The sequence below is a fragment of the Triturus cristatus genome, chromosome 9 (genome assembly GCF_964204655.1).
Source record: "Triturus cristatus chromosome 9, aTriCri1.1, whole genome shotgun sequence".
NCBI classification, from domain to species: domain Eukaryota; kingdom Metazoa; phylum Chordata; class Amphibia; order Caudata; family Salamandridae; genus Triturus; species Triturus cristatus.
This window is the reverse complement of record NC_140592.1, coordinates 992,940,465-992,961,300: the sequence shown is the minus strand read 5'-3', so window position 1 is coordinate 992,961,300 and position 20,836 is coordinate 992,940,465. Positions and strand designations below refer to the sequence as shown.

Genomic DNA, 20,836 nt, shown 5'->3' with positions numbered 1-20,836 from the left:
TGGAATCTTCTCCCGGCAGAGCTTCGCCTCGAACCCTCAGAGAACAAATTTCGCAAAGCACTAAAAACCCATCTTTACCGCTCAGCACTACTATGACCTTCTTCCTGATTCGCCTCTTGTTTTCCTCTCAGCGCGGGGACACGCCGGGGTGCGTAACCATGCACTTTATAAAATTCCATAATAATAATAATAAATGTTATTAAAAGATTTCCAATTGTTCAATTTCCTCATTTTCCCGAGATTGTTGGTTGAAAACTAAATGTTATAATCCCTTTACACCTTGACCATGCACAACATATGCATGTGTAATGTAGAAATATATGTGTGTTCACAAAGTGCCTTATCCTGTAGGTCAACAAATCAGCAACCAGAACACAGAGAAAAGTAATTCTAAGATCTGTCTTTGAAAATTTCTTAGATTCTGCACCAAAAGCATTCAGAAGATGGTAAACAATATATGGGTACTATGCTTGTAAATGTGTCTGCAATGGATTGCTATTTCTTTATTCGATAACTCTTTTAATTCTGCAATCACATTCTCCTTTGTGATCAGGGTCCACGAACGAGGAATTGTTCCCCTCCCTGCAGATTTTCCACCATAATCTTTTTCCAGTATTGTTTGGAAATGGTGCAAGCACCATTTCCAGTAGGATTGGCTTGAGGTATCGGGCATGATGCTCCAATTTGCATAAGCTGGTCCTGCTTGTCGGTAATTCCTATAAGGAATTTGCACTTCATCACTGAGAACCAGGAGACAGTCACTTGCCACAAGACTAGAACAAATGTCAGTGACCAAATTATCAGTTTGATACCACTGAATTCCACTGACAGCCTGAGGACGATGGTAATGAACACTGTGGTCACCATCATGACCAGAGATTGTATTTGTGCAAATGGCCTTGCAGAAGGGACACTGCTCCCAGCACCCACATAGATGTTTTGCCAATATTTGATGTGGCTTCACGCGAAATGCCTTCAGACTAACTGTAGCAAAACCCTTCTTTAGACTTTTAACTTGACTTTCCCACGTTTTACACATTGCCTCCTTAAGAAACTCCAAGTCTTTGATTTGATGATGTTCAATTCCTTTCAGGTCCTTTCGTGAAATGTTTAGGTTATCACCAAGTTTTCTGCAAAGTGCATCCAACCACAATGAGGCACTGTTACTCTCATTTCCATTTCTGCCTTTGACCACCTGTGTGGCTTCACCAATGGCCGAAATAATGAGGTTTTGAAAATAATCTAATGTGATGCTCAATATATTTTTTAGCGTTTGATTTCCTTTATCTGTGCAATAATCTTGGACACATGTCTCAATGAAAGTCTCAAAAAACTCCTTTGTGAAATGAATGTACTGCCTGTATTGTTCAAAATCTTCCTTCTCTGCAAGATAGATTAGAATGTTTTTTCCAACTTTGCTCTGTTGCCATTGAACGCTGGTAGTTAGACCGCATCAAATCTGCAACTTTAAGAGCCGCCACATTATAGACTGCATGCTGGACAGCTTCTTCAATCTTGCTGCTCAGAAACTCAGAAAAAGTAGTTGGACACATTTTGCAAGTTGTTCTTTTATTTGTTTTATGCATTCCTTATTATGGCCACTTAAAGTCTTAGACCTCATAATCATATTTCTCTTCATTTGAATGTGCTCAGAAACATTAAGGGAAAAGCCTTTCCTTTTGGATGCATCTTTAACCCTTGCTAATATACTAGGATCCTGTCTAAAATTATCTAAGATAGCATTTTCTACATGGACCATGATATTAGGGTGCTCTTTGGAAGGGGCACTAGAGGATAATTCCGCCACCCACTGAATCCACAACTCATTATAATTATCTGCACGTTTTACTTCATCCAGTGTTTCATTTTTGAATTTTAATGCTAAGTCTTTGCTTTTTTTAAACAAATTGTCTTTATACTCAGACTTTCTCTGGTCCAATTTACTTTGACCTTTTTTAAGTCTAATCAGTTCTCCACACTTGGTTTTCAGTTCTTCAATAAGCTCTTGTTTAAGAACCTGAATCCTGTTTTCAACATTGACTCTCCACTGGACAAGTATTTCATAATCCCTGTCTTCAGTGAAATATACTTCGAGGTCCTTCCTAATGCCATCGTAATTTTCCTGAACTTGCTCTTAAATATGTGCATTCTCAATCTGGCTAATATCCCCTTTCATAATTTGGTTGTTGTATTTATTCTGTACATTCAGTATGTGCCTTCTGAGCTGCCAGGTCCAGTCATTAAACTTTGTTTCAAGTTTGCGGTAAGCAGAAATTTCCAAAGTGTTCTTGAAACTAAAAACAAAATTTTCATTTAACAATGCTTTCCAAAGATCTTGAATACGCCCACTTAATTGTGATATGCTTAAAACTTTAGATTGTGATTCTTTTTCTGCTATAATCAAAATCTGGGATCTAAGTTCCTGAACATTTTGACTGTAATTTGGGTTGAGGGGTGCAATTGGTGGATTCCCTTCACATAGATGTCAAAAGTAATAAATGTGGCTAGTTGCATCAAATGTAATAACATCATTGAAGCAAGTCACATCACATAGCTCTTGCTGTGCTGCTGTCCGAGTCATTTCATCTAGTTTCTGCTGAAGGCGTCTTCTACCCTCCATGTTTTTGTCACTGGCTGCTAAGTCTCCAACATTTTGATGAACAAACAAACAGCTTGGGGAGAGTTTCACTTGTTTCATTCTTAAGAAGGCCTGGACAGCAATCTGAAGGATATCCTGAATTTCAGAAGGATTTTCTCCGTAGATGTTTATTAAAGTCATGTTGCCGAGACCAATGACAAAGGTCGCTAGCTCATTGTCATGATTAAGCATAGATTTATTGGCTAATTCAGTGGCCCTGAGCCCTTCTGTGTCAACAACTAGAATGAAATCAAAGCCCACATCTGGCCTTAGATCTTGATCAACTCTAACCAATTGCATAAATGCTCCACGAGTACATCGCCCAGCACTGACAGCAAATTGCAGACCAAACATTGTGTTTAGTAAAGTAGATTTTCCTGTACTCTGAACACCAAGCACGGACAGAACAACTTTTTATCTCCTAGATTTCTAATTAATTCATCAATACAGCTTTAATCCATTTAATTGGAACATATGAGGCATCACCATCCATCAACTCAATAGGGAACCCATGAGCCATCAAGTCTGCAGCAATTTTTGGAAGCTTGTTCAGATCATCATACCTTCCTGGCACGGCATCCAGTGCCTCATAGATCTGACCCACTTCTCTCATTAGATGTTCAAGGCCAAACATTGAAGCACTGATTTTGTTGGATATTATTTCTAAATCTTTGTGCACTGCATAATTCAAATTGCTTCTCTTACCTTTATCCACAAGAATTCTTGACCACAAAACATGGTATTGTTCACAAAGTTCCATGAGTTGATCAGAGTTCAGCTCATCTATAAGCACCTTTAACCAATTCAGAAAATAGAGTTTTGTTTTAATTGAATGGGACTGTAATACTGTGATTAGTGACATCATTAAATCATTAATGGGATAAGCTCTTTCCACCTGGGCCTGGCGTATGGCATTTTTTTCACATTCAATGTCACTTATATGCTCCTCTATGCTTCGGTTTCCTTTATGTCTCAAGCGCGTAAGCTCTTTGTCTTTCTCACACCATCTGTGCCACAAGCTTCCTTGAAGAGGAAGCAACTGTTCCTTCACATCTCCTACTTTTGCATCATTGTTATATCCATCACAACAGAGTGGACCTGATTACTACAATCATCTAGGAGACACATCAGCGTTTTAGCAAGTTCATGGCCTTCTTTACATTCCTCATTGTCCTCGTCTATAAGGAATCCATGTTGTCGTGCAACACTTGCCCATTCATCTAGAGTGGATTTTGTATTTCACAATCTGATCTAGAGTGCGGATTTCAGCAGAGGTTGATAACAAACTATTAATCACTGAAACTAGTACATCAATAATTTCATATTCATTTCTGTTCTTGAGAGGAATTTTAACAACATTTCTAACTCTTACAGGAGGACCATTCTCCAAGTCAGGCAAATTAATGGTTTCGGAGAACTCACAAGCTCTCTCAGTACTTGACTATCCATTGTGGTTTTGTCAGAGCTAGAAAAAATTACTACATTGACAGATGAAATTTGTTGCAAGAAGCTAGCTTGCTTCACATGTTCTAGTGCATCCCCATGAAGATTAGTAAATGCAATACATTGGTGAAACTGGTCATCCTCTTTACCACTTGGGCAACACCAGAAGATTTCTGCAACACCTGCCATTAAGACAAAGTCACTTCTGCTACCACGGCAGTGTCGAAGGAAAAATATATTATGACTGTGCTCACTCAGCAAAGTATTCATGAGCTGAGATTTAGAATTTTCAGACCTCCCCATTCTAAAGAACGAAACCATAGGAGTGCAGGCACCAGAATTGAATTGGGCACTGTGTTTTTCATTTCTAGATGTAATTTTAAATATTTTACTTTTCTGCAAATAGACTTGCCTAAAAGACCAAAGAGGGAATTCTACCTTTGAATTAGAGGGGTTTGGCACCAAAAATGGTAGTGCGAATTGACAAATGGCAAGCTTCATTGCAATCCACTGCCTCAGAAATTCATCAGCACAGTGATATATTGCCATTTGCAAATCCATAGGGTGCATAGGTGCGTGTTTTGCAATAGGTGCTTCTTGTGACCTTTTAGGGGAACCAAAAAGGTCCAACATAATATCCAGGTTTTCATCAGGAGGGCATATTTCTTTAGCAGTGGTGACATAACACTGACCTTCCTTAGTGGTGGGCCTACAAATCATATCCCTTGCACGGTAGTCCATCATCATGAGCTTCTGTAGAAAACAAAAAGGAAGTTCACTGTCTTTGAGCGTCGGGCTTCCCGAGACGTGCAGAGTATACCGGTTTATAACGTGCACATGCTCCTGTGTCATTTTCATTGGAAAGTAATTTTCTAGACCAAGGTTTTGTATCAAGTCAAAAATGTCTTTATTTTTTATAACTGCTGGCATTTCAACAATTATGGTACCATTGTCATCCATTTCGGAACTGTGAATGTTGAGTGCTCTAGAGATGTTGTTTAATTGTCCTACTAATCTTTCCTTGAGTATCACATCTTCAGTTTCCTCATACTTATTACTTTCCTAAAATGAGGTTATGCAAGTCTTCCTCCAGCAATTTCAGATCATTGCATCGGTCATGTTTCTTAACAATATTAGACACTTTGAGTGACACATAATCTTTAATATGATCCATCATGAAACCCAAATGCTTTTTTTTTGTTTCGGGGTAACTTCCTTGGAATCAGCTGACACTGTTGAGGAGCTGGGATGAGGTTCACCACTCCTGATCATTCCCCGGCCTTTACGGGCTTGACTGCCACTTCTTGCCCTACTGCCTGCCCTCCAGCTTCGCCTCCTGTGGGACGTCTGGGACCCATGAGCCCTTTCCAGGTACGGGGTGCAGTGGTGGGGAGCTTTCACGCCACTGCGGTGCGACGCCCCCGGGCTTTTCCTTGCCTTCTGAGCCTGGGAGGCGCGCCCCACTGGACTACGCTGCTGCCTCCCTTTCTCTAAGACTGCTCTCTAACTCCCAGGCAGACTTCCCCTGACCTACGACGTGCGGATCGTCGACAATGATGGCCCCGCAGTCCAGAGCCTGGGTACCCAAATGACTGACATTCTTCAGCCCTCTGCCCTCCTTTGGTAATATGGCTGCGTCCCCCCCCCCGACTCTACTCAATGGAATTCAGCTCTCTTGGTTTTTTGGGTTTTTGACTTGTGTGCATCCCGCCATTTTGGGATGGTTTCCGTCGATACCCACGACCGGATCCGCCATCTTGTTGACCTTTCTCCATTCCTTCTTCCCACTGGATTCCACCCTGGCGACCTTCGATCGTTTCTCATTTTTGCCTTAACTCCCCTCAGGTCCCCTTCTCTCCTCTCACAGACTCTGATTCTTGTCCCCCATTACCTTCTCTGCCCCTTATGATTTGCCATTTACTTTGTAATCATTGTGTAACTAATGTTTAACTATTGTACCTTGCAACTCGCTATTCCTTATGTAAAGCACGCTGATACCTCCGGGTCTAGCCAGCGCTATATATAACTCATCAAATAAATAAATAAACTCTACATCTAACTACAATAAGAAAGAAACATATCCACTGCCACAACACCAGCCCTAACACAGAGCACACACCCACTCTATAAAACTCTAAACAAGAAGGTAGGGCACAAAACCCCACTATCAATTGGGACACCTTTGAACACAAAAAAACACTCCTACCCCATACACCATACCCAAACGCATACTCTAAAGAACAACGTCCATGAGATTCTCATTTTTTTTTTGTTTTTTCACTCATAACCCATTTAATTTGAAGTATGTATGTAGCAATAACTTTGGCTAGCTTAGTCATAGACTAGGGATTTGCCGGATTTCCCAAGAAGCACTCTGACACTAACGTTGAGGTAGAGTGGTTAACCCCCCAAGTGAGTGCAGAAGAAATTACCCCAAAAGCGAGGATGTTGCTGCGCCCACACTCCACCTAATCAAGTTAATGCTTCAGTCAGCATTACGCATTCAAAGGGAAAGTGACACTCCACCTAATCAAGTTAATGCTTTGGTTAACATTGCGCATTCAAAGGGAAAGTGACTCCACGACATGGCACATATCCCTTTCTGACCGGAAAACAATAAATGAAACAAATTTAGAGTTCACCGTAGTTTGCACCATGAACAGTTTCTCGCCAAGTTGTGCTCTTCTGCTGGTTATTGGTACAGACCTCCTTTGATTCTTGTCCAACCTTTAGGAAAGGACTCTCACCCAAAAACAGACTCCGACACAGTATCTCTGTTGCACAAGGACGCATAGCTAAAATTCTTTCTTCACCATGAATACGTTGCTCATTAAGTACATTGTTGAAATATTTTCCTCATATCCGTTGAAACCTTGTTGTTGCCTCGTAACACGGAGCAAACGATGCAGCCGGAAAGTCAAACTCGGGAACAACAACCGGCTGGCAAGATGGCTTCACGCCAACGTGAAGAGCACTGGCCGGCTCTGGGCACGTAGATGCTGCCCACATTCTAAGAAACCTTGCTGAAGCAGGCTCTCGCAACCCCAGATGAATAGTAAGGGACGCACAAGCTGTGGGAAGCCGAGAACTAGTAGAGGATAGAAACTCTGCCTTGACCGCGTGCCGTAACGGCCAACAACCTCCTCACGTTGCTGGGTCGGACTAGCGTAGGTCTGGCCAAATATATGATACGAGTGTAAAGAGTCACAACACCAATCCAACTACGAACCTTTGAGCCAAAGTAATATACAGGGCACACAATTTCCTTATGAAGACTGGCCACAACCATCACGCCTTGCCCGCAATCCGTATAGGACCATGAAATGTTGCAACATACTCCAAGCTGTAGGAGGTGCCCAGTTGTAGCCCTTGTATGAAACGCCAACCTGTACAGACCTGTGCATGCCTTGGCTGGTAGGATGTCCGATAGAATAGGACACTGGTGGGGCTGGAGGCTATACAGTCCTCCTCTGTACTACTAGGTTGCTAAAGTAATGTTTGAAGTACTTCTTTTTGCAGTTTCAATGTCCTCATGTAGTTTCCTTAGGCTCTTGTTTCCTGAAGATTATGTTTCCACAGTTTCTTCAACTCTTCACTTAACACACGTAGGTTCCTCCTCAAATAATCATCGCCATAAAATATTGTAGTAAAATGACATCCAGTAGTCCAGGGTAAATTATGTGAGATGTTTATTTAAGTAGATAAAAGCCCCTCCAGGAGCAGCCTTCCTGCTGCTCAGCCCATTCTCCATCTGACCCTCTCGCTCAACCAACATTCCACTGCATCGCCATACACCAACATTCCACACACTCAGTCATACTGGCAAGCAGCAGGTATAACAGCAGTACCAAGGATACCAAGAGGAACTGAGCCAGGAGGGCCAGGACCAGAGCAAGAAGGATCAGTACCAAGATGACCAGGGGCAGGCTTGGGATTACAAGGAGGGCCATGACCATAGGACGAGAGACACAGAGTATCAGTTGGCGCAGAAAGACTAGTACCTGGGGGTAGCAGGACCAGGGTGAGGAAGCTCAGGAGAACCACAATAGCTCGAGCCAGGAAGACTAAGGAGACTGAACCTGGGGGTATAGGAGGACCAGCACCATAATGACGAGGCTCAGAAGGACCCAGACAAAGAGAACCAGGACCAAGATGGCCCAGGCGATTAGATGCAGTGCTAGAAGAATCACGAGTACAAGACACAGGGCCAAGAAGACAAGAGCGAAGATGGGAAGGCCTAAGAGGACCAGAACACAAGATGGCAGGGGGACCGACGGGGACAGCTGGACCAGACCAGGAATCGGATGAGCAGGGTCACAAGAATGGAGGTGAGAAAATGTTTATGTAAATTCAGCCTTATTATTTAGAATTTTTGAAATTAAGTCATGGATTAAAATATCTCTTTTGAGTTTATTTTCATGTGTGTGTGTGAAGCCAATATGTCTTTCCCTGATTTACTGGGAATATTAATTTATATTCCAGTGACATTCAGCTCAATTACTTAGTAACATTGCTTTGCTCATGACTCCTTGACAGACTTCTTCTTCTGGCGGTCCAACAGAGAAGGGGTCGTTGGACAGCAGACTTTACACCATCCACCCTGTTTAGCTTAAAACCTGGCTGAAAGGGATAGGGAAAAAATAATGACCTCCCAGTGTGTTGGAGCCATTAGCTTGATTGTTTTTGGAAATGAAATTCCACTTTGAGAGTTTGATTTTGAAAAACAAACAACCTTTGAAATGTGTGCAGGCCTGCTATCATGTCTGGAGTATTGTCTGTCAGACTTTTCCTTAATAGACAAGACCCAACATGACAGTAGTTGCAAATATTTTATTGCACCTCCACCCTTATGTTTTCACAAAAAAGTTCAATTTATCTGAGAAACTCCCCCCTTTTCAAGAGTGCACACAAATAGATGCAAGAAAATATTTTCAATTTTTTACCGTCATTTTTTTAATGCAGGGTTGTTAATTGCATAATCAGTTTTGGCTCAGTCCATTGATCTCTTAATGACCTCACAAATCCTTGACAAGGTTTGGGATTATTTGATCCCTTCATTGGTAGATAAGCATTTCATGCAATATAAACTAAAAGTAACAAGAGACAACATCTAAGCAGGATTTTCTATCTTTCGTAGCAATTGTTATGTACAATAGATACTCTGCCAAAATTAAGAAATCAATAAATTCTATCGTCCACATATTAGTATACTAAAGAACAGTCTCAAACTGGTCACAGCACACAACTTTCTTTTTGCAATGTTCACCATTCCACCATTATCCTTCTCCTTGCATCTTCATGACCCACACCTTTGTGTCAGGTACTTCCCCGAAGTTTTTGTAAGCAAAGTTATCACTCAAAGTCTTACTTCATGATTAATGATACATGTCTTTCGATCCATTTTTATTAAAACAGCATAATTTTAACTTCTCAATAAGCCCATTCACGCTGAGAGATGCCAAAAATGTATCCACCAACGTTGTCAGCAACAAAGTAAATGTGTCACACCACCTACCATCTTCGGGAAGTGCATACAGTATTTCACAAATCTGGAATGTCATTTGCATTATCAAAGGTTAGATTCGATCAAATGTCTGCCTAAGCTTGGCCATATGTCTTTTGTTCAAACTGCAACAGCAGGTGCCAAAACCTGTATGGCCAACATTGGAAGTTCAGCAAATAATGGCATGCAGCCAAAACAAAATAGGTATTCTTGAAAGGGAAGAATCAGCCTCCTGACTCCTCTGTAATATAACAGCACAATTCTTGGGGGCATGTGACATTCAACTTATTCACAACTCAGTCATTTCTATACTATATTCATAGTGGTGGAAAAACTGATACCAAAATCACCCTTCCTATCAATGAAGCTATTCAGCCAGTACAGCAATATGTTTGCAGGGTAGGAATTTATTTTCAATCAAGGGTAATGATGGAAATTGAAAGACTTCTCTTGCAAGTGATGATGGGTCTGACACTGTGAATGTCTCCAATAGTGTCCATCCAAAAAAGGGAATGGCAAAATCAGCAACTGTGTACAATTAGAGTTTTACAGTGGCAATTGAAAGAGAAAAGCACCTAGGGTCAAACCTTTATTGCATGATCAACTAACTGCATGTAGTATGCAGGTTCTCCAAACGTAATCTCTGTAAGGGCTACCACCAATCTGAAGTAGATCCGCAACCATGCTACACAACCACATTTTCCACTCATCTGGTCATATACCATTATTTTCATCGGACATCTGGTATGTCACTTAAGGAGGTGCGCATAGCATTCCAGAAAGGTAGAAGTGCCCTTAAATTTTCCTTGTTCATTTGTAGCAAACGTGAACTTAAATACATTGGCACACATACTGAGAGAAAGGGATGCATCCAAACCATTAGAAAGTGCAAAGACACCTAAGGTAACCATCTCAGTAATGTTAGGAGTGGCCATCTGTTGTTCTATGTACATTAAAGACTTTGTCACCACAAGTATTCCACTGAGGAACATAGAAAACAGAGCATAACATTTGACCGGACACTAGAATGTCAAGTTGTGTTTTGGAAAATGATGAGTGATTGGGCTTCAGGAGAAAGAATGCTCTATATTTATCCAGAACTGTGCTCAAAACTCATGGTCAGTGCTAGTCCATTGGGAATGGGGCAATTTTGGCAATGCTTGACAGCTTTTAGGCTTGTGAGCACTATCATCTGTTCTGATAGGGATAGACCTTCAAAGATGCTGCCCCCCCCATAACAAGATTGCTGGAATATAACCTCAAAACAATGCACAAACCAGAAAAACAATACAAGCCTTCACAATAAATGAGTAGGCATTCAATGCTTTGAACAAGTGACCCATTATCAATAGCCGAGGAGTAACTCAATTTTGTATTACAGCAGTCAACCCCTGAGAATAAGTCGTTGGCATGCATAGTGGAAATGACAAGGAAAGACATCACACTATTAAAAGTGCAGACAATAATGAGAAACTGGACGTAGAAGCATGTAAATGATGCCAGGGGGAACCTTAATAGGAGTTAGGTGAATAAATGAAGTATTTTCAGTAAGTGAATGAGTAATTGTCAGCGAACAAGGATACGGTCATAATCTGTAGCAAATGGATCATTATACAAGATAATTTGCTTCAACAAACTGTGAATATCGTGCATGACGGCCACTAAGTTAAGACTGCTGTCACAAAAAGATCTCCTACAGGAAACATGTGGTTCACAAAGGTGGACATCATGGTCAAAGACACAAAAAGATAATAGCACTTGTCCCTATAAGAGCAGACTACTGTGTTCTGAAGCTGTGCAGATTTCTGACTGGCCAACAGCTTAGTGAAGGTCACTGGCAGCTCACTTTTTAGGGCGACTGAACTCTAGATGCAGCCTGAGAGACTATAGAAACATGTCACTAAACTCCACAGGTGACCCTCTCAGCTACTGTTCTGAGGTGTTGTACGAACACGTTTCCCAGAAGGGCCCCTGGTGAACCTTATATAATTGCAAAGATTGTTAAGAGGCACAGAAGTAAATGAAAGCACAAGGGGGCAGGAGAAGATGTGTTTGTGTGTTCAGCATTATGACAGAGAAAACCAACAAAACAATCTAGTTGGTCACTGAACAGAAGTGACTGCATCTTGTTGAAAAGAGGGAGGAGCTCCACTCAGTAGCAGGCACAATGTCTAAGAGAGAGGGAATATAGAAACATGTCTTATGCATGAGTCTTATCACCCTTCCTGAGGACACATCGATACAATACTCAATGTGATTCAACCATACTGGCTTTGGTTAATGTCACTGACATTTTTACATTTTTGTATTAGTTGTCAAAAAAGTTTAACAAGGTTCATAATTACGATGATGATGTGCCTAAAAGAAGACCTTCAAGAAGGCCTTTAGGAGTACCACAAAGAGTCTAAGAAGCACAAGTATATGGGTGATATTGGCTCCAAAACAGAGCAGTAAAGTTAAGTTTGTGGCTGGATGATAGCAAATCTGATGCTTAATTATCTGGAGAATGATGTGCAGGCCTCAAGCTTAGGTGTGGTTTAAATATCCATGTAAGCATGACAATACCAAAACATTTATAGAGCTATTCCATTACTTCTATCTTTTGCTTTTACCCAGGATGTTCCTATGTATTTTTCTCATTTTGGATCAGTGTGGGAAGAGGCACACAAAGGTTTCTCAGATCAGTTCCTTTGCACAGGACCCGGCATTTGGCAGGAACAAATAAGTGTGGAAGTGTAGTAGCTGCAGCCAGGTGTGATGGCTCATGGTTGAGCCACTTTAAGTAGGACCTCTTATCTCGATAACATGGAGCCCATTCAAATCAATTGTTTTAATGCATGTGGATGATCGCAAACATCGTGTGCATTGGTTTTGCAATAATGAATATGAATAGTTCGGGGAGAAGATGTGGTCTGATGGCTAGATTGCGGACTTTGGAGCTGGGAAACCAAGGTTCGAGCCTCGGGGTCGCGTCCACATCCTGTGATCCTGGGCAAATCACTTTAATCTTCCCGTGCCTACCAAAAAAATGAATGTGTCCTTGTGTAACGTAACCGGTGCTCATGTAAAGTGCTCCAATACCTTCGGGTCGAGTTCGCGCTATATAAATTTGCAACAAAAAAAAATAGTGAGTGCGCTAGAACTGGAAACTGGTTACAATCACTTGTCACGCACCTATCCTTAACTTTACCCTCAATAAACTGATTAGGGCAGTTTGCTGAATGGTGTATCCTCGCATCAGTATTTATGTCATGCTGCCTCAGAGACTATGTTAGTGTCTCTCTGTCTTCCTTTGCCACTGTTTGCGTCTGCGTACCTCTGTCTCAGTGTCAATATACATTTCTTCCTTTCCCAGAGTAAATTTGTCCCTGTCTGGGTATCCATGTCTTCCTGCCCACGTGTGTTCTTTTTTCACAGGTCAATGCCTTTCAGAGGCAGGTTCACCATTTTCATTCCATTGCAATTGTTTGTTTTTAAAGGCCTTACTGGTCTTTGCAAACGCTCAGCCAATGAGCATGTTGAGGCTGTAGGAGTCTTGTGGCATCAGGCAATGATAGATGGTTGACAGTTTGACAGCAACCACATGAAAGAGCTATTATATCAAAGAGAACTTTCTTCCCTAAATGCAATCTAGCCTAGGTAACTAACAAAATTAATAAGGCCAATTTTCTTAAGGAAAGGACAACGAAAAATGCAATTATAAATGTTATTCAAAGCTTTACAAGGGTTCAAGTCCTTGCAACTTTCTCATATTAACAGTTGATAAGTAAATGTATGAATGTCTTTACACCATGACCATACACGTCACATGCGTATGTAATGTAGGAACATATTTGTGTTCATAAAGTGCTTGACCCTGCTGGTCAACAAGTCTGCAGCCGAAACACAAAGCAAAGTACATCAGAGACCTATCTTTGACAAGTACATAGATTCTGCTCCACAAGGCTTCAGAAGATGGCAAACAATAAATGGGTACTATGCGTGGGTATATGTCTGCGTTGGAATAATTCTACAATTTATTTAATTCAGCAATCACATTATCCTTTGTGATCAGGGTCCATGAATGAGGAATTGTTCCCCTCCCTGCAAATTTTCCACCATAATCTTTTTCCAGTATTGTTTGGAAATGGTGTACGTACCATTTCCAGTAGGATTGGCTTGAGGTGTCGGGCATGATACACCAATTTGCATAAGCTGGTCCTGCTTGTCGGTAATTCCTATAAGGAATTTGCACTTCGTCACTGAGAACCAGGAGACAGTTACTTGCCACGAGACTAGAACAAATGTCAGTGATCAAATTATCAGTTTGATACCACTGAATTCCACTGACAGCCTGAGGACGATGGTAATGAACACTGTGGTCACCATCATGACCAGAGATTGTATTTGTGCAAATGGCCTTGCAGAAGGGACACTGCTCCCGGCACCCACATAGCTGCTTTGCCAATATTTCATGTGGCTTCACGCGAAATGCCTCAAGACTAACTGTAGCAAAACCCTTCTTTAGACTTTTAACTCGACTTTCCCACGTTTTACACATTGCCTCCTTAAGAAACTCCAAGTCTTTGATTTGCTGATGTTCAATTCCTTTCAGGTCGTTTCGTGAAATGTTTAGGTCATCACCAAGTTTTCTGCAAAGTGCATCCAACCACAATGAGGCACTGTTACTCTCATTTCCATTTCTGTCTTTGACCACCTGTGTGGCTTCACCAATGGCTGAAATAATGAGATTTGAAAATAATCTAATGTGATGCTCAATAGATTTTTTAGTGTTTGATTTCCTTTATCTGTGCAATAATCTTGGACACATGTCTCAATGAAAGTCTCAAAAAACTCCTTTGTGAAATGAATGTACTGCCTGTATTGTTCAAAATCTTCCTTCTCTGCAAGATAGATTAGAATGTGTTTTTCCAACTTTGCTCTGTTGCCGTTGAATGCTGGGTAGTCAGACCGAATCAAATCTGCAACTTTAAGGGCTGCCACATCATAGACTGCATTCTGAATAGCTTCTTCAATCCTACTGCTCAAAAATTCTGACAACGTAGTGATTGATGTTGCTCCTTCACATGATATCTTAAAACAATTAAAGAAATCATCTCTCTTACTTTCAAGATAGACGACAGGATCATTTGATACCTGGAAATCTCTGTGAATATTAATGAACTTGTGTGCTGCAATGTTGCAAAGGTACAGTGATAAATCAATTTGATACGCTGCAGTTAGCTTATAATTGGAGTTATTGGATATTTTTTGCACCTCTTTACTTATTTCATTCAATATCTCATGGATGTAGTGTTCACTGTAATCCATGTTCTGTTGTCGTTTAGTTTCAGTATAGTCACGGACAAATTTTGCAAGTTGTTCTTTTATTTGTTTTATGCATTTCTTATCATGACCACTTAAAGTCTTAGAAATCCCAAACATTTTTGTCTTCATTTGAACGTGCTCAGAAACATTAAGGGAAAAGCCTTTCCTCTTGGATGCATCTTTAACCCTTGCTAATATACTATGATCCTGCCTAAACTGATCTAAGATAGCATTTTCTACATGGACCATGATATTAGGGTGCTCTTTGGAAGGGGCACTAGAGGATAATTCAGCCACCCACTGAATCCACAACTCATTAAAATTATCTGCAAGTTTTACTTCATCCAGTGTTTCATTTTTGAATTTTAATGCTAAGTCTTTGCTTTTTTTAAACAAATTGTCTTCATACTCCGACTTTCTCTGGTCCAATTTACTTTGACCTTTTTTAAATCTAATCAGTTCTCCACACTTGGTTTTCAGTTCTTCAATAAGCTCTTGTTTGAGAACCTGAAGCCTGTTTTCAACATTGACTCTCCACTGGACAAGTATTTCATAATCCCTGTCTTCAGTGAAATATACTTCGAGGTCCTTCCTAATGCCATCGTAATTTTCCTGAACTTGCTCTTCAATATGTGCATTCTCAATCTGGCTAATCTCCCCATTCATAATTCGGTTGTTGTATTTATTCTGTACATTCAGTATGTGCCTTCTGAGCTGCCAGGTCCAGTCATTAAACTTTGTTTCAAGTTTGCTGTAAGCAGAAATTTCCAAAGTATTCTTGAAACTAAAAACAAAATTTTCATTTAACAATGCTTTCCAAAGATCTTGAATGCGCCCACTTAATTGTGATATGCTTAAAACTCTAGATTGTGATTCTTTTTCTGCCATAAACAAAATCTGGGATCTAAGTTCCTGAACATTTTGGGGCTTATTTATGAGCCCTTGCGTCACTTTTGCCCCGCCGGTGCGTCACTTTTTGTGACGCACCAGCAAGGTAAAACATGCACCATGTTGCATCATATTTACAAAGTGATGCATCTAGGTAGATGCGTCACTTTGTAAACCCCTGAGCCAGGTATAACTTATGCAGGGTGGGCGTTTTGACGTAAGTAAGCCTCGTAGAAGTGATGCAGTGAAATCTCTGAGATTTCACTGCTTCACTTCTAAGATGCAAATGCGTCCATATCTTACACCTGCCAGCAGGAGTAAGACTGATGCAGGCACATTTGAAATTGGACTTGCCCATGTGAAATGATCAATTGATGGAGTTGCGTCACTTTCGTGACGCACTCCGGCAATGTGTCATTTTTGCGCCTATTGATACGTCAGAAATACTGATGCATCTTTAACTCCTTGCGACATGATGCGTCATACTGTAAATATGACGCATCCAGCATGTCGCAAGGAAGGCGCAATGAAAAGTGACGCATCGCTGTTTTCACGCAGCGATGCGTCACTTTTCATAAATGAGGCCCTTTGACTGTAATTTGGGTTGAGAGGTGCCATTGGTGGATTCCCTTCCCATAGATGTGAAAAGTAATAAATGTGGCTATTTGCATCAAATGTAATAACATCATTGAAGCAAGTCACATCACATAGCTCTTGCTGTGCTGCTGTCCGAGTCATTTCATCTAGTTTCTGCTGAAGGCGTCTTCTACCCTCCATGTTTTTTTCACTGGCTGCTAAGTCTCCAACATTTTGATGAACAAACAAACAGCTTGGGGAGAGTTTCACTTGTTTCATTCTTAAAAAGGCCTGGACAGCAATCTGAAGGATATCCTGAATTTCAGAAGGATTTTCTCCGTAGATGTTTATTAAAGTCATGTTGCCGAGACCAATGACAAAGGTCGCTAGCTCATTGTCATGATTAAGCATTGATTTATTGTCCAATTCAGTGGCCCTGAGCCCTTCTGTGTCAACAACTAGAATGAAATCAAAGCCCACATCTAGCCTTAGATCTTGATCAACTCTAACCAATTGCATAAATGCTCCACGAGTACATCGCCCAGCACTGACAGCAAATTGCAGACCAAACATTGTGTTTAGTAAAGTAGATTTTCCTGTACTCTGAACACCAAGCACGGACAGAACATACAACTTTTTATCTCCTAGATTTCGAATTAATTCATCCAATACAGCTTTAATCCATTTAATTGGAACATATGAGGCATCACCATCCATCAACTCAATGGGGAACCCATGAGCCATCAAGTCTGCAGCAATTTTTGGAAGCTTGTTCAGATCATCATACCTTCCTGGCACGGCATCCAGTGCCTCATAGATCTGACCTACTTCTCTCATTAGATGTTCAAGGCCAAACATTGAAGCACTGATTTTATTGGATATTATTTCTAAATCTTTGTACACTGCATTATTCAAATTGCTTCTCTTACCTTTATCCACAAGAATTTTTGACCACAAAACATGGTATTGTTCACGAAGTTCCAAGAGTTGATCAGAGCTCAGCTCATCTATAAGCACCTTTAACCAATTCAGAAAATAGAGTTTTGTTTTAATTGAATGGGACTGTAATACTGTGATTAGTGACATCATTAGATCATTAATGGGATATGCTCTTTCCACCTGGGCCTGGCGTATGGCATTTTTTTCACATTCAATGTCACTTATATGCTCCTCTATGCTTCGGTTTCCTTTATGTCTCAAGCGCGTAAGCTCTTTGTCTTTCTCACACCATCTGTGCCACAAGCTTCCTTGAAGAGGAAGCAACTGTTCCTTCACATCTCCTACTTTTGCATCATCTAGGAGACACATCAGCGTTTTAGCAAGTTCATGGCCTTCTTTACATTCCTCTTTGTCCTCGTCTATAAGGAATCCATGTTGTCGTGCAACACTTGCCCATTCATCTAGAGTGGATTTGTATTTCACAATCTGATCTAGAGTGCGGATTTCAGCAGAGGTTGATAACAAACTATTAATCACTGAAACTAGTACATCAATAATTTCAGATTCATTTCTGTTCTTGAGAGGAATTTTAACAACATTTCTAACTCTTACGGGAGGACCATTCTCCAAGTCAATGCACAGGCAAATTAATGGTTTCGGAGAACTCACAAGCTCTCTCAGTACTTGACTATCCATTGTGGTTTTGTCAGAGCTAGAAAAAATTACTACATTGACAGATGAAATTTGCAGCAAGAAGCTAGCTTGCTTCACATGTTCTAGTGCATCCCCATGAAGATTAGTAAATGCAATACATTGGTGAAACTGGTCATCCTCTTTACCACTTGGGCAATACCAGAAGATTTCTGCAACACCTGCCATTAAGACAGAGTCACTTCTGGTACCACGGCAGTGTCGAAGGAAAAATATATTATGACTGTGCTTACTCCGCAAAGTATTAATGAGCTGAGATTTAGAATTTTCAGACCTCCCCATTCTAAAGAACGAAACCATAGGAGTGCAGGCACCAGAATTGAATTGGGCACTGTGTTTTTCATTTCTAGATGTCATTTTAAATATTTTACTTTTCTGCAAATAGACTTGCCTAAAAGACCAAAGAGGGAATTCTACCTTTGAATTAGAGGGGTTTGGCACCAAAAATGGTAGTGCGAATTGACAAATGGCAAGCTTCATTGCAATCCACTGCCTCAGAAATTCATCAGCACAGTGATATATTGCCATTTGCAAATCCATTGGGTGCATAGGTGCGTGTTTTGCAATAGATGATTCTTGTGACCTTTTGGGGGAACCAAAAAGGTCCAACATAATAACCAGGTTTTCATCAGGAGGGCATATTTCTTTAGCAGTGGTGACATAACACTGACCTTCCTTAGTGGTGGGCCTACAAATCATATCCCTTGCACGGTAGTCCATCATCATGAGCTTCTGTAGAAAACAAAAAGGAAGTTCACTGTCTTTGAGCGTCGGGCTTCCTGAGACGTGCAGAGTATACCGGTCTATAACGTGCACATGCTCCCGTGTCATTTTCATTGGAAAGTAATTTTCTAGACCAAGGTTTTGTATCAATTCAAAAATGTCTTTATTTTTTATAACTGCTGGCATTTCAACAATTGTGGTACTATTGTCATCCATTTCGGAACTGTGAATGTTGAGTGCTCTAGAGATGTTGTTTAATTGTCCTACTAATCTTTCCTTGAGTATCACATCTTCAGTTTCCTCATACTTTCCTAAAATGAGGTTATGCAAGTCTTTCTCCAGCAATTTCAGATCATTGCATCGGTCATGTTTCTTAACAATATCAGACACTTTGAGTGACACATAATCTTTAATATGATCCATCATGAAACCCAAATGCTTTTTTTTGTTTGGCGGTAACTTCCTTGGAATCAGCTGACACTGTTGAGGAGCTGGGACGAGGTTCACCACTCCTGATCATTCCCCGGCCTTTACGGGCTTGACTGCCACTTCTTGCCCTACTGCCTGCCCTCCAGCTTCGCCTCCTGTGGGACGTCTGGGACCCATGAGCCCTTTCCAGGTACGGGGGGTGCAGTGGTGAGGAGCTTTCACGGCACTGCGGTGCGACGCCCCCGGGCTTTTCCTTGCCTTCTGAGCCTGGGAGGCGCGCCCCACTGGACTACGCTGCTGCCTCCCTTTCTCTAAGACTGCTCTCTAACTCCCAGGCAGACTTCCCCTGACCTACGACGTGCGGATCGTCGACACTGATGGCCCCGCAGTCCAGAGCCTGGGTACCCAAACGACTGACATTCTTCAGCCCTCTGCCCTCCTTTGGTAATGTGGCTGCGTCCCCCCCCCGACTCTACTCAATGGAATTCAGCTCTCTTGGTTTTTTGGGTTTTTGACTTGTGTGCATCCACGACCGGATCCGCCATCTTGTTGACCTTTCTCCATTCCTTCTTCCCACTGGATTCCATCCTGGCGACCTTCGATCGTTTCTCATTTTTGCTGGACTGCCTTAACTCCCCTCAGGTCCCCTTCTCTCCTCTCACAGACTCTGATTCTTGTCCCCCATTACCTTCTCTGCCCCTTATGATTTGCCATTTACTTTGTAATCATTGTGTAACTAATGTTTAAATATTGTACCTTGCAACTCGCTATTCCTTATGTAAAGCACTCTTATACCTCAGGGTCTAGCCAGCACTATATATAACTCATCAAATAAATAAATAAACTCTACATCTAACTACAATAAGAAAGAAACATATCCACTGCCACAACACCAGCCCTAACACAGAGCACACACCCACTCTATAAAACTCTAAACAAGAAGGTAGGGCACAAAACCCCACTATCAATTGGAACACCTTTGAACACAAAAAACACTCCTACCCCATACACCATACCCAAACGCATATTCTAAAGAACAACGTCCATGAGATTCTCATTTTTTTTAGTTTTTTCACTCGTAACCCATTTAATTTGAAGTATGTATGCAGCAATAACTTTGGCTAGCTTAGTCATAGGCTAGGGATTTGGCGGATTTCCCAAGAAGCACTCTGACACTAACGTTGAGGTAGAGTGGTTAGCCCCCAAGTGAGTGCAGAAGAAATTACCCCAAAAGCGAGGATGTTGCTGCGCCCACACTCCACCTAATCAAGTTAATGCTTCAGTCAGCATTACGCATTCAAAGGGAAAGTGACACTCCACCTAATCAAGTTAATGCTTTGGTTAACATTGCGCATTCAAAGGGAAAGTGACTCCACGACATGGCACATATCCCTTTCTGACCGGAAAACAATAAATGAAACAAATTTAGAGTTCACCGTAGTTTGCACCATGAACAGTTTCTCGCCAAGTTGTGCTCTTCTGCTGGTTATTGGTACAGACCTCCTTTGATTCTTGTCCAACCTTTAGGAAAGAACTCTCACCCAAAAACAGACTCCGACACAGTATCTCTGTTGCACAAGGACGCATAGCTAAAATTCTTTCTTCACCATGAATACATTGCTCATTAAGTACATTGTTGAAATATTTTCCTCATATCCGTTGAAACCTTGTTGTTGCCT

General features: G+C 41.2%; 1 protein-coding gene and 1 pseudogene across 1 annotated transcript; both read right to left on the bottom strand.

Annotated features, from left to right (window-relative positions):
* Window positions 1-436: 436 nt before the first annotated feature.
* LOC146799174 (interferon-induced very large GTPase 1-like) lies at window positions 437-5,353 on the bottom strand (annotated as a pseudogene).
* Window positions 5,354-13,488: 8,135 nt separating this feature from the next.
* On the bottom strand, window positions 13,489-19,151 carry LOC146799173 (interferon-induced very large GTPase 1-like). Its single transcript, XM_085627852.1, is given in 3 exon segments — window positions 13,489-14,324; window positions 14,327-15,772; window positions 16,349-19,151. Coding segments are annotated over 3 exon segments (4,980 nt in total). The 3' UTR covers window positions 13,489-13,593.
* Between the last annotated feature and the right edge of the window lie 1,685 nt (window positions 19,152-20,836).